The sequence below is a fragment of the Lissotriton helveticus genome, chromosome 5_1 (assembly GCF_964261635.1).
Source record: "Lissotriton helveticus chromosome 5_1, aLisHel1.1, whole genome shotgun sequence".
NCBI classification, from domain to species: Eukaryota; Metazoa; Chordata; class Amphibia; order Caudata; family Salamandridae; genus Lissotriton; species Lissotriton helveticus.
This window is the reverse complement of record NC_136065.1, coordinates 1,305,626,925-1,305,640,524: the sequence shown is the minus strand read 5'-3', so window position 1 is coordinate 1,305,640,524 and position 13,600 is coordinate 1,305,626,925. Positions and strand designations below refer to the sequence as shown.

The window sequence follows — 13,600 nt, the reverse complement described above, 5'->3', positions numbered from 1 at the left end:
TGTGAATCGCAAGTATTGCCTGTGAGCTGGGTGGATCGGCACGTGGAAATAAGTATCCTCTAAATCCAGAGTCGCCATATAGTCCCCTGGATCTAGCAGGCGAAGAATATCCTGGAGAGTGACCATCCTGAAAGACAGTTTGATGAGATAAGTGTTGAGCTCTCGTAGATCTAATATGGGGCGCCATGTTTCGGTCGTCTTGCGAACCAGGAAGAACCTGGAATAAAACCCTCTCCCTCTCTGCGAGAGAGGTACAGGCTCTATCGCCCCCTTGAAAAAAAGCTGGTGGGCTTCGAGACGTAGCAATTTCAGATGTTTTGTTTGATTGGCGCCTGGAGCTCTGGTTGGAGGTAGATTTTGAAACTCCAACGTACGGCCACACTGAACAATATTCAAGACCCACTGGTCCGATGTTATAATTCTCCAGCTGTCTAGACAATGTGAAATCCAGTAGTAAGAGCCGCGAGGCTGCTATTTCCTCTTGGAATTGTCTCTTCCTTGACGAGTGTGACGTCCTCTCTGCGGTTGACGAGAGAAAGACGCCGACTGGCCCTGGCGTTGATTTGAATACTGTTGTTGGTATGATTGGGAGGATTGCGATGAATATCTCTGCTGGTTGCCACCTCTGTAAGAGGAGAAACCTCTGCCCCTCGCACCTCTAAAGGGCACTTTACGATAATTCAACGATCCTAAGGATTTTGCCGTGTCCGTATCCTTCTTAATGCTTTGAAGGGCGTCATCCACATGCTTTCCGAAAAGCATTTCCCCATCGAATAGCAAGTCCAAGATCTTGTTCTGGACTTCCTGGCAAAACCAGGTCGCCCGCAACCAGCCCTGACGTTGTAGCACAGCTGATCAAGCCAGAGCACAAAAAGCCGTAGACGCTATGTCCATAGCACAATCTATCACCTCTGACGAGGACCTTTCTCCCTCCAACAACACCTTCTTGGCTTCCTCCCTTGTTGATTCCGGAAGCTGTTCCATAAACGGTGATACATCGCACCACCTCTGGCGATCATACCTCCCAAGGATGGCCAGAGCATTGGCAGCACGCCCCAGGATGCTGGCCATAGAGGAGAATCTCTTCCCTACATTGTCCAAGCGCCTTCCTTCCTTGTCCGGAGGCGTAGTAAGAGGCGTAGAAGGATTTTTAGATTTGCTTTGTGCCACTTGAGATATGACAGAATCCGGTTTAGGTTGTCCCAGAAGGCATGCTGGACTGCCTTCCGGCACCTTATATTTCTTCTCCAGCCGGGGAAGAACAGGAATGACTGTCGCTGGATTTTGCATTATTTTTACCCCTTCGGACCATACATGTTCTATTATAGGTATAGAACGGACTGACCTCTTGTAGGATTCTAGTAAAGTCATAGAGGAAGCAGTCTGTCTGCACCGTCGTGATCGGCAGACCAAATCTTTTAGATGCCCTCTCCATGAGGTTATGGAAACCCCCAATGTCAGCAGGTGGAGAGGTAGCGGAATCCTGTCCTACCACATCCGGATCTTGAGGACCAGTATCATCATAATCCACATCTGGATCATGCGTAGGTTCTTCCTGAACCTCTTCATCAGAAGAAACATCATCCACAATGTCTTGGGCTTCCTGTCTGGGTTCCAGTTCCACCATCCGCGGGGTCACCATTGTCACAATGATTGCAGGAGCAAGAGGTCTAACAGGAGAAGGAGGCTGCTCCTGCTGTATTGTAGGTTGAGAAGGAAACCTATTTCTATAATCTTGCAACATCGACTGCAAATTCGATACAAGACAGGACGGCATGGCCACCATGTCCTGTCCGAAGGTTTGAGGAGGTCTACCTTGCTGGACATATTGGTGTTCGTAATATTTTTCAGTGTCTGTATCCTGACACTTCACATTTAAGTCAGAGGGACTGTAGGCATCCCCATAAGGATTATCATCCTCTTCGTCATCAGACTCCTCATCCAACAGCATAGTAGGAGGCAAAAGTGCTCCTCGCCTAGGAGAAGTCATCTCCGGCGTTATTTGCTGCTTTTTCATGGAAATGTGGATTTTTGTAATCGTCGACGACCTCGTCGACGAAGTTGTCGTCGACAGAATCGTCGGTGTAATCGGCGTCGACGGAACCGTCGACGGAAGGATTGATCTAGTCGACGGAGTTTTCATCGTCGCCGGTGGATTGTTGGTCGACGGCATCGTCGACGAACTCGTCGTCATCAACATTGCAGCAAACGTCGTCGACGTCGTCCTCGCCGTCGAGGCATCCGTCGACACCACTCTCGTCGTCATCATCGTCGACGTCAAGATGACAGCCATCGTCGACATGCAGGAAGGCACCTTAAACGTCGGCGAAGTCATCATCGTCGACGCAGCCACCGTCGACGATGATGAGAAGACAGGCTTTTCTGAGAAGAAGTCGTCAACGTACCTGCTGATATCGTCGTCGACGGACGCTTCCTTTTGTCAGGCTTTCCATCCAGAGAGACAACAGCCAGCGTCTTGCTCTCCTTCGCCTTTTGGGATGGTTGAGAAGGAACAGAAGTATCCTTTTTCACCTTCTTGGCTGTGTACACCTCAGCAGCCTGTCCCAGCCTCTCCTTTTCACCACGGTGAGGAGATTTAATGGGACTAGCCCTCTCAGACCTATGAGAGTTCTTATGATGGGCTTGGACAGGAGCCCCAGAAGAAGTAGAGGGAGGAGACCTACCCCTCTTTCTGGATTTTCTGGAGGATGTAGCCGATGAAGAGTCCTCCTCATCTGAAGACAGCACCTCGTTCCGTGACTTCATTTTCTGAAGCCAAGTCAACAATCGGCCATCCCTGTCTCTCAATGTTTTTGTAGAAAAAGTTCTACAGATCTTGCAATCAGTGGCCTTGTGGTCTGGATACAGGCAATAGATACAGTCTTCATGCTTGTCCTCCACAAAAAGTCCCTTTTTGGCACAGGTAGCACAGGCCCTGAACAACGCCTTCTTCTCCTTGTCAGACATTGTAGTTTGAAGACTAAAATTGTAGAAGAATCAAGTTATAAAGAAAGAAACTGAACAGAGCTCAGTGGAGACTCCCTAGCACAACGTGCGGTAGAAAAATCTGAGGCTCTCTCAGGAAGGTTCTATGGGGTGAGGCTGTTCTGATTGGTTGTTGCAGAAAGTTTGGGCTCTTTTACACAAAGAGGTTGATATGCTACAGAATGAGATGAGGTCTAGGCCTGATTTTCTCTCTTGTTCTGGACTTCCTGGCAAAACCAGGTCGCCCGCAACCAGCCCTGACGTTGTAGCACAGCTGATCCAACCAGAGCAAGAAAAGCCGTAGACGCTATGTCCATAGCATAATCTATCACCTCTGACGAGGACCTTTCTCCCTCCAACAACACCTTCTTGGCTTCCTCCCTTGTTGATTCCGGAAGCTGTTCCATAAACGGTGATAGATCGCACCACCTCTGGCGATCATACCTGCCAAGGATGGCCAGAGCATTGGCAGCATGCCCCAGGATGCTGGTCATAGAGGAGAATCTCTTCCCTACATTGTCCAAGCGCCTTCCTTCCTTGTCCGGAGGCGTAGTAAGAGGCGTAGAAGGATTTTTAGATTTGCTTTGTGCCACTTGAGATATGACCGAATCCGGTTTAGGTTGTCCCAGAAGGCATGCAGGACTGCCTTCCGGCGCCTTATATTTCTTCTCCAGCCGGGGAAGAACAGGAATGACTGTCGCTGGATTTTGCATTAATTTTACCCCTTGGGACCATACATGTTCTATTATAGGTATAGAACGGACTGACCTATTGTAGGGTTCTTTAAAGTCATAGAGGAAGCAGTCTGTCTGCACCGTCGTGATCGGCAGACCAAATCTTTTAGATGCCCTCTCCATGAGGTTATGGAAACCCCCAATGTCAGCAGGTGGAGAGGTAGCGGAATCCTGTCCTACCACATCCGGATCTTGAGGACCAGTATCATCATAATCCACATCTGGATCATGCGTAGGTTCTTCCTGAACCTCTTCATCAGAAGAAACATCATCCACAATGTCTTGGGTTTCCTGTCTGGGTTCCGGTTCCACCATCCGCGGGGTCACCATTGTCATAATGATTGCAGGAACAAGAGGTCTAACAGGAGAAGGAGGCCGCTCCTGCTGTATTGTAGGTTGAGAAGGAAACCTATTTCTATAATCTTGCAACATCAACTGCAAATTCGATACAAGAAAGGACGGCATGGCCACCATGTCCTGTCCGAAGGTTTGAGGAGGTCTACCTTGCTGGACATATTGGTGTTCGTAATATTTTTCAGTGTCTGTATCCTGACACTTCACATTTAAGTCAGAGGGACTGTAGGCATCCCCATAAGGATTATCATCCTCTTCGTCATCAGACTCCTCATCCAACAGCATAGTAGGAGGTAAAAGTGCTACTCGCCTAGGAGAAGTCATCTCCGGCATTATTTGGTGCTTTTTCATGGAAATGTGGATTTTTTTAATTGTCGACGACCTCGTCGACGGAATCGTCGGTGTAATCGGCGTCGACGGAACCGTCGACGGAAGGATTGATCTTGTCGACGGAGTTTTCATCGTCGACGGTGGATTGATCGTCGACGGTATCGTCGACGAACTCGTCGTCATCAACATTGCAGCAGACGCCGTCCTCGAGGCAGCCGTCGACACCACTCTCATCGTCATCATCGTCGACGTCAAGATGACAGCCATCGTCGACAAGCAGGAAGGCACCTTAAACGTCGGCGAAGTCATCATCGTCGACGCAGCCACCGTCGACGATGATGAGAAGACAGGCTTTCCTGAGGAGAAGTCGTCGACGTACCTGCTGATTTCGTCGTCGACGGACGCTTCTTTTTGTCAGGCTTTCCATCCTGAGAGACAACAGCCAGTGTCTTGCTCTCCTTCGCCTTTTGGGATGGTTGAGAAGGAACAGAAGTATCCTTTTTCACCTTCTTGGCTGTGTACACCTCAGCAGCCTGTCCCAGCCTCTCCTTTTCACCTCGGTGAGGAGATTTAATGGGACTAGCCCTCTCAGACCTATGAGAGTTCTTATGATGGGCTTGGACAGGGGCCCCAGAAGAAGTAGAGGGAGGAGGCCTACCCCTCTTTCTGGATTTTCTGGAGGATGTAGCCGATGAAGAGTCCTCCTCATCCGAAGACAGCACCTCCTTCCGTGACTTCATTTTCTGAAGCCAAGTCAACAATCGGCCCTCCCTGTCTCTCAATGTTTTGTAGAAAAAGTTCTACAGATCTTGCAATCAGTGACCTTGTGGTCTGGATACAGACAATAGATACAGTCTTCATGCTTGTCCTCCACAAAAAGTCACTTTTTGGCACAGGTAGCACAGGCCCTGAACAAAACCTTCTTCTCCTTGTCAGACATTGTAGTTTGAAGACTAAAATTGTAGAAGAATCAAGTTATAAAGAAAGAAACTGAACAGAGCTCAGTGGAGACTCCCTAGCACAACGTGCGATAGAAAAATCTGAGGCTCTCTCAGGAAGGTTCTTTGGGGTGAGGCTGTTCTGATTGGTTGTTGCAGAAAGTTTGGGCTCTTTTACACAAAGAGGTTGATATGCTACAGAATGAGATGAGGTCTAGGCCTGATTTTCTCTTTTGTACCTATGGTTATGATATGTTTTTTATTTACAGAGTCTCCCATTCCGACGACAGGGAATGATACAAAGCATGGGAATCTATGAAAGTTCCAATACTGGGGTAACTTCAGATTCCTCACCTTGCAAATATTCCACAGGCATCAGACTGGATTCGGAAACTTTAAAGCAGTACTCCTGTGCCGAATGGTGATGTCATTCATCTCAATGCCAACCCTTTCTACTCCAGAAGTTACGAGTGGAACCACATATAAGTGCTACCCCTGTGCACTGACGTTAGTTGATTTTGAGGATGTCTGCACCCTCAGACACAGAGCCTATCAGCAGATTGGCACGACCGAGGTGCTTATTTCTCGATTGGGAACTTTTCAGATAGAAAAAAGAACACAGTTCACATAACAGGGAAGCATGATGGTCAGTGAGGAATCTGCGATTAGATTGAGCATCCATCAGAAAAATAGTTATAGAGGACAAGCTATTTCTTCTTCTGAAGAATGCTTTTAGCTGCAGATTCCTCACCTTGTGAATAGATACCATAGCATTCCTGGGTCTGTGAACTCAAAAGACACACAAATTCCGTCCTTCATCAGTGTGTCTTTTGCTTTCTTGCCCTAAGTGCTCAGCGAATGCCCAGTAGTGGATCTCAGGCTCACTGTGGCATTGGAATCAAGTTAGCTCGGCTAATAAGGGGTGATAGCCCAAAATCGGTACCAGGATGCTTTTTTCTGGCCCAGGGAGGACCTGGCTTGGCTGTTTGGCCTGAACTGTTCCCATGGGGAACAGGGTCAAGACTGAGTTGCATATGGCTGGGTCTAAACTGGGGTGGCATGGTGACTAAAATAACAATCAATTTAATCCAGATTTCTTGACTGGGGTGAATGTTTGATTTGTTCTACATTGCGCCCATCATTTGTGTGTCTTTTGGGATCTGTGAACTGGCTGAGTTCAAAAAGTTCTGCAGGACAGAGTGGGCAAAGTGCCACTCTCAATAGAGATAACGAACAAGGTTGTAGTGTTCTCGGAATATATGTAGAAGCATCCACATATACTCATGGAAAATATTCAGGACAGACATTCCATATGCCAGTGCAGTAGTAGCCGCTTTGGCTCTAGTAGAACGAGTCCTAAGGACTTCCCAGTCAGGCTGACCAGATTGATGTGTTTATCTCAATGGTGATATATTTCTATTCTCGATTGTTTATTTTGTGTACATATTTTTCTGTGTTTATTACTTGCTTTTTACAGTGCTCCTTCCTTGCATTTGACAGTGTTTATTCTTTGCATTTGACAGTGCTTATTCCTAGTACAGAACGTCCATTATTATTTGCATGTTTTTTACTTTTATTATCTGTTTCTCTTAGCCAGTGAGTGGCACATATTTACTCTTTTGTACTGTCTTGCCCTTTTGAGAAACCCACACACAGCTGATCGTCCACCAATGTTGATCAGTATAAAAGCTTAGGTTTCAAATAATTGAGTTTCTCTTTAACCTTTGATGGATGTGTGGGGGGGCGGGGGGGTGGAGGGGGCAAACTAATACTGAAGAATGATACCTTGCCTGACATGAAATGCAGTAAACACTTTCAGTAGAAAGGAAACTCGGGTCCTCAACATCAACCTATCTGGAAAGAATGTGGTATAAAATGGGTTGATCGAAAGAGCCTGCAGCTCACTCATGTGCCTTGTCATTCTTATGGTGATGAGAAAGACCATTTTCAACATCATAATCCCCAATGGAGTGAGAGAGGTGTGGTGCAACAGCAAGTGCGGCTGACTCCGGAGCATGGGATTCACGGTTCGATCGCTGGCAGAAACTCTGGTCAGCATTATGTGACTCTCGGCAATATCTCACTTCATCCCCCGACGGCCCCCGCGCCTTGAAAGCCTCAAGTGGGTGATATGCTTGCACTTTACAAATAGGAGTGACTTCACAATCACATTACAATGGACAACTGTGCAGCAGCTCAAAAGGGGTGCACTTAAAAAAAGTGAGGACCAATTGCAAGTCCTACAGTGACATCACAAAGGATGCTGGCGGAAACAAATGTTGCAAACCTTTCGAAAGGCTAATCACAACATGTTATTTAAAATGAATGCTGATCCAGTGTCTTCAAAAAATCTGAAAAGGCTAAAAAATTATCTTTACCGTGCCCAAAGCAAGTGTTTGCTGGATCAGGGACAAAACAAATAACAAAACCTGTCTTGCAGTGGGCAAATTTGTCAAGTGTTGCACAAAGACAAAACTGTACTGCATACACTAAATTTGTGGCATCGCGTATCACCACCAAGATGACATGAATGACCACAGGTGGAAGGTTCAAGGAGGTCAGCTGCTGCTGCAACAGAAGATTCTCCCAAAGCTGGCTTGGAAACTCCAACTTGCAAAAGTGCTGACAATGCACGTTTTGAGTTGTGGCGAAAAGATCAAGCCAGGTTTTTCCCAATTGATGTCAGATACCCTGCACCACATCCGATGTAACTACCATTTGTGATAAGTGCAGGTAGCTGACGGAGTTTGCCTTTGTGTTTAGAGATCTCACTGGGAGCTCACCATCAGAGAAACTCCCTGGCAGTACAGTCACACGCAGAGGCACAGAGCTTTCCGTTACAGGACCCAAGACCCCACCAACACTGCTTGTTGCAGTACCACATGGCAGTGCTATTATCTGTGAGCACCTGCACTAGCCTTCTTTTGATGGTGTGCAGGAGGGCCTTCAATGCTAGATGAATCATCATCAACTTCAACAAACTGATGTAAAGTTGTGTTTCAGCCAGCGACCAGAGGCCTCTAATCTCTACCTCTCTCAAATGGTCCCAGATGGCCACCCCAACCCAAAGATTATGCATCTGTCACCACTATTAAATCTGGATAGGGAGACTGATCTGCCATTGACCTAATAGCAGTGAAGAAGTTACCACTGCTGATCTTTTGCAGTCTCCTTCAAAATTAGGAAAAATCAAACAGATTCTCCTGGTGCTTTCCCCACCTGGCTATGTTTGACCAGTAGGATGTAGGAAGTCAACAATCCCAGAAACCTCACAGTCATCTGTATTGAAATCCAGAGCTGAGGCTGAAACATTCGGCTCATAGCCTGAATGTGCTGGACCCTCTGCTCCAGGAGAAAGGCACAAAACCATACTGTATTCAGATTAGTACAGATGAACAGCAGAATCTGCAAAGGAATCAGGTGTGGCACGTTGATTGTGAACCCCAAAGACGTTAGGACTTTCACTATTGTCTGGAGTTAGTTGATTACTGCATGGGACAAGCCTGCCTTTAGAAGGCAGTCACTGAGGTAGGGAAGGACTGGTAATCCCAACGTCTGCAGGAGGGCAGTGACCTCCGCTTTTCACTTTCATGAACACCCAAGGGGCACTGATGAGGCCAAAAGGGAGCACTGTATACTAAAAACGTTCCGAGCCCAGTCTGAACCACAGGTAGTCCCTCAAGGCCTCCAGGATGGAAATATGGAAATAAGCGTCCTAAAGGTCCAGCACAACCATCCAGTCTCCTGGGTCTATGGGAGATAAAACCTGGGCTAGCGTGAGCATCTTGAATTTGTCCTACCACAGGAAAGCCCTGAGAGGGCAAGAATCTCAAATAGAACAAAGGCATCTGTCCTTCTTCAGCACAAGAAAGTAGTAAGAGTAACAACCAGTTCCCACTTCCGACTGAAGTCCTCATCCTGGGCTCCACCCCCTCCGATTGGGACGACTCCTGGTGGTCCACAGATCTTGGATCCCTCTCACACCCACAGACCTTGCACAAAATCTCGGCATCATCTTGAATTCCTCGCTCACTATGAACTGCCTGGTCAACACTGTCTCATCATCCTGCTTCCACACGCTACATCTGCTCCGAACGATCTTCAAGTGAATCCCCACGAGTTCAGAAAGACAGTCACACATGCACTCATCAGGCAACACACTCTATGCCGGCACCACCCACAAACTCCGCAAAAACTGCAGAACATTCAGAACAGCTCCGCCAGACTCATCCTCAATATCCCCTGCTGCAGCCACATCAGCAGCCACCTGAGACACCTCCTCTTGTTCCCAGTCAACAAAAGAGAATCACTTCAAGCTCCTCACACACACCTGTATGGCCCTACACAACATGGAACCTGCATGCCCCAACCACTGCCTCTTAGTCCACGCATCCCCCAGAGACCTCTGCTCCACCCAACTGGCACTGGATGCCATCCCACATATCCGTAAGACCATGGCTGGGGGAAATATCCTTCTCCTACTTTGCAGCAAAGACCTGAAACACCCTGCCTCTCATCTACATGTTAAATCACACTGGAAGACAATATTAAAATGTTCCATTAATGTGGATGGAATTATCCATGTTAAGTGTTCATAATGATTCTTTCTTTTGTAAATATATCTATGTTGTAATGTTTGCAAAAAAAGTTTATGTGGAAATAAATAAGCTGGCTTGTCCAATTAATATTAAATATTAGCACCTAAAAAAATGTTAGCGCATGGTGAATAAAGTCACATGTGGCTATAATATATGAATGGAGCAGCGATTTATGGTAAGTGAGGGTGCCCTTCATCTATTTGTACATAATAATTAGGCAACAGGTTGGGAAAATAGATTTAAGTAAAGACCATTTTCCATGCATGTCTCTATGCACAGTGTTCAGTTCCTTTCATGCCATCCAATAAAGCAAGTACCACTGTTGACTGATGTCATGAGTAACAAACAGATCAATGTAACTAAATCTAAAATTAAGGGAGTTCTTGTATGACAAGTAGTCATGGTGGGGTTAACCTGTAAATTTAGATATTTGGCTATTAGAATAGCCAATGAATCCTACTCTTGGTAGTTCTGCATCAGGAAACAGAGATGTTCCCTTCATTATAACAGACCAAGCTTGTTCAAACAAGAAAAAAATCTTCTCTAATCAATACCTTCTTCCCGCTTCTTCCAAGTATGAAATAGAAGTGATGAGGCTAAGAATGAGCAGGTTGCTCGCTCTTCTTTTGTTCGCATTTTGAGCATCTCCTTCAAAGCCTGAATGCGTTCAGTCTTTTTCTGTTCTTCTGTCGTCAATGATTTACTCCTATTCCTGGTCCTTTTAACTCCCTGTAGGTGAATGAAAGATGCACATAAAAATTGATTTTGCAGTTGTTAGACAAGGCTAATATCTCATTTGCTACCCTTTTCCCATAACCCGTTCTAGCCATTATAGGTGAATCGATGAAGACATCTCCTTTGCTTATTGCATCTTATGCGAAGACTGCTGCCCACTTTTTATATTAGGTTGCATGTTCTTGCAATTGATATGTTTGCAGTGTAAAAAATTATCACATATCCGTAATATTCTCAGTCCATCAGATATGCAATAACAACTTTTGCAAATATTTAATTTGAACAAAAAATGGTGCCTGTCTCAGGTATGAAAATCTTTAGCACATATGACGCTGAGACCTGCTCAGTTGAACGGCTATGTCAGTTGACCGAGTTCAACCACTAAAGCCATTACCATCAGCTCCATCAATGCAGCCTTATAGTTTTACAGCTACCAGGCGCCAGGACAGTAGTCCAGGATTGATGATACATGATGCCCGTGGGGAGAAGCTCAGCGACCTGAGGATCATACAGGTAAGAATCTTCAGATAGTCATTAGTTCAGCTCTTTACATTCCTCTGTACATTTCAATTTTTGGGGGATAATTACCAAGCATACGAAAACTAGGAAATGACACTGTGAGCACAACAACAGCCTGGTGAGAATGTGCATCTATAATTGTGAACATCTATGCTTACTAAAGCAATATGAAGAGTCCCACAAGGATGCTCTGAATATTTTTGTTGGGGAAATGTTTACGTAGACACACACATGAACATGTGCATACTCACATTCATAAAAGCACACTCACAGACATATACAAAAATACAGTCTCACTCTCTCCATAGCTAGAACAACCCAACATTTCTATGGGAAGGAGACAGATGGGTGTGTTTTAGTAGTGGCAGAATGAAAATTTGCCTAGCTGTACTACAGTTAAGTTTCAATTCTAGTAAGGACACAGAGGCGAGGATTATGCCTTCTTCCTTCACTTTCCACAGCAGCAAATTTAAACACAACCAAAAACTACATTTCCCATGAACAGCAGCGAAATAAATTGTTTTCAACAGAAGTCCTTCCACGCTGTCTGCACGCCAGAACACAGCTAGTCCTTCTATGCTGTTTCCTTTTCCTCTTTCTTCGCATAAACCACTCCGTTGGACTTCACGCCTCTTGTTTAGATCCATTGTTTCCTGAAAAAATATGCAGTGTCAGAGAACCGTACCAAAACTAGTCAAGTTGTGGAACAATAGCAGAAGACACCTCAACATGACTAAAGTCATTCAGTAAGTATGCACCACATTTCAAGAGAACCAAGAAAGAATTAGTTACACCAGAACGGGGAGGGTTTACGTCTTCAGTGGTCATTGGGCTGGATAATCCTTGCCTCCATGTCCTTAATAAAATTGAAACTTACCTGTACTAGAGCTTGGCAAATTTTCATTCTTTGTCAGGACCAGAGACTCAGAATATGCCAGTTCAAAGCTTGTCAACCACCAACTCTGCCACTTCCAGCACTGGCATGAAATAAAACCTCTTTAAGGTAGAGTCTGAGGACCAATCTGCTGCACGCATTAGATCTTCCAAACGCGCCCGAGTGAAAAAGCCTTTGAAGCCATTGCTCCTCTCGCTAAGTGGTGTGAGGGTTCCCCTCCGACACAAGACGCGCCACCCAACCAATCCAACATGGCGGCCGCTATGTGCCCAGGGGAAAGTCTACGCAGCAGTTTAGCGGACCACTCTGACGACGAGCCAATCAGAGACCACCCAAGGGGGAATTGGGAAATAAAGAGGCGGTACCTGGAACGCCAAACGAGAAACAGGGAGCTGAGGCAAGAGAAGAGGAGGCGAAGATGAACACGGAGGAAGAAGGAGCAGCCAAAGAGACGGTGCGCGAGGAAGAAGAGGAGCAGCAGCATTTCGACGTCCACTCTGGGAGCAAAGCGATCAAGTCCAACGCTTCCACCGTGAAAGGAGAGGCTGTGACTCCTACCCCGCACTGCTGTCCCTCCTCGTTCGCGCACGGACGCTGCCGCCGGTTGCATTCCTCTATCATCGATATCGCACTGTTGACTGAGTCGAATCGAAGGACCTGCCGGAGTTCTTGATTGTTACCCCTACATTTTCCGCTTGAATTTCTCCTCGGAGAGGGACGTACACGTTTATCACGGCGACTCGTCCCTTTCTCAAGTAAAGAGCCTCTTGAGACATGTTTGGGCTCGTGGAATGTTTTTTTGTCCATCCGGCTCACCACATACTTTCCGGTTACCGTTTGAATTGGCCCATGCTACGCCAGTTGAGACGTTGTTTTCTATCGAGACCTGCCTACCTCATTAGACCACGTCTCTAGACCTACTGAATCAGCTCGTTACCTAGCCTATTCACTTCTAGACCTTCCCCACCTTGTTACCTACGTAATAGGTCTGACACCGAAACGTACGTCGGCACTGATTCTACAATTGAAAAAACTCGGCGGAGTTTACCACATATTAATGCACTTTATTATTGACTTTGTTTGTATACATTGATGTTTCTATCCTGTCATTTTTTGGATAACTGTTGAGAATTTGGACATTATCTAATAATTTTCCTAATTATCCTTTTTGATATGAACTTTGGAAACTATTAATTTTTGCCCAGTAAGGATACTTGTTGATTTTCTATGAAATATGTGGTTTGCCGCCTTTATCTATCTTTCTATTTCTGTTTGAATTACTGGATCCGCTAGGATCAGGACGAATGTTACTGTGTGAATGTGGTATATTTGCTGTATGCCTGAGTGTGAAATTGAATGAACTTTGTGGGGAAATGTAATTTCGTTTTTATTTTTTTTTGGTGTTATTTGTATTGTACATATGTAGATTGATTAAAGAACCTATTTATGGATTTATTCCTTATGAGCATTGTTTTTTTGATTATTTTTTTCCCTAGGGAGGGAGATTGTATC

General features: G+C 45.7%; 1 protein-coding gene across 4 annotated transcripts in view; it reads right to left on the bottom strand.

The window, feature by feature from the left end:
* LOC144755338 (SRSF protein kinase 3-like) overlaps nucleotides 1–13,600 on the bottom strand; it is a 1,366,259-nt gene that overhangs the window by 602,979 nt on the left and 749,680 nt on the right. For all 4 annotated transcript variants that reach the window (XM_078644145.1, XM_078644144.1, XM_078644146.1 and 1 more), the window contains exon 11: nucleotides 10,494–10,668. In XM_078644145.1, coding sequence (XP_078500271.1) covers nucleotides 10,494–10,668 — 175 coding nt within the window. The remainder of the gene's footprint in view (nucleotides 1–10,493; nucleotides 10,669–13,600) is intronic.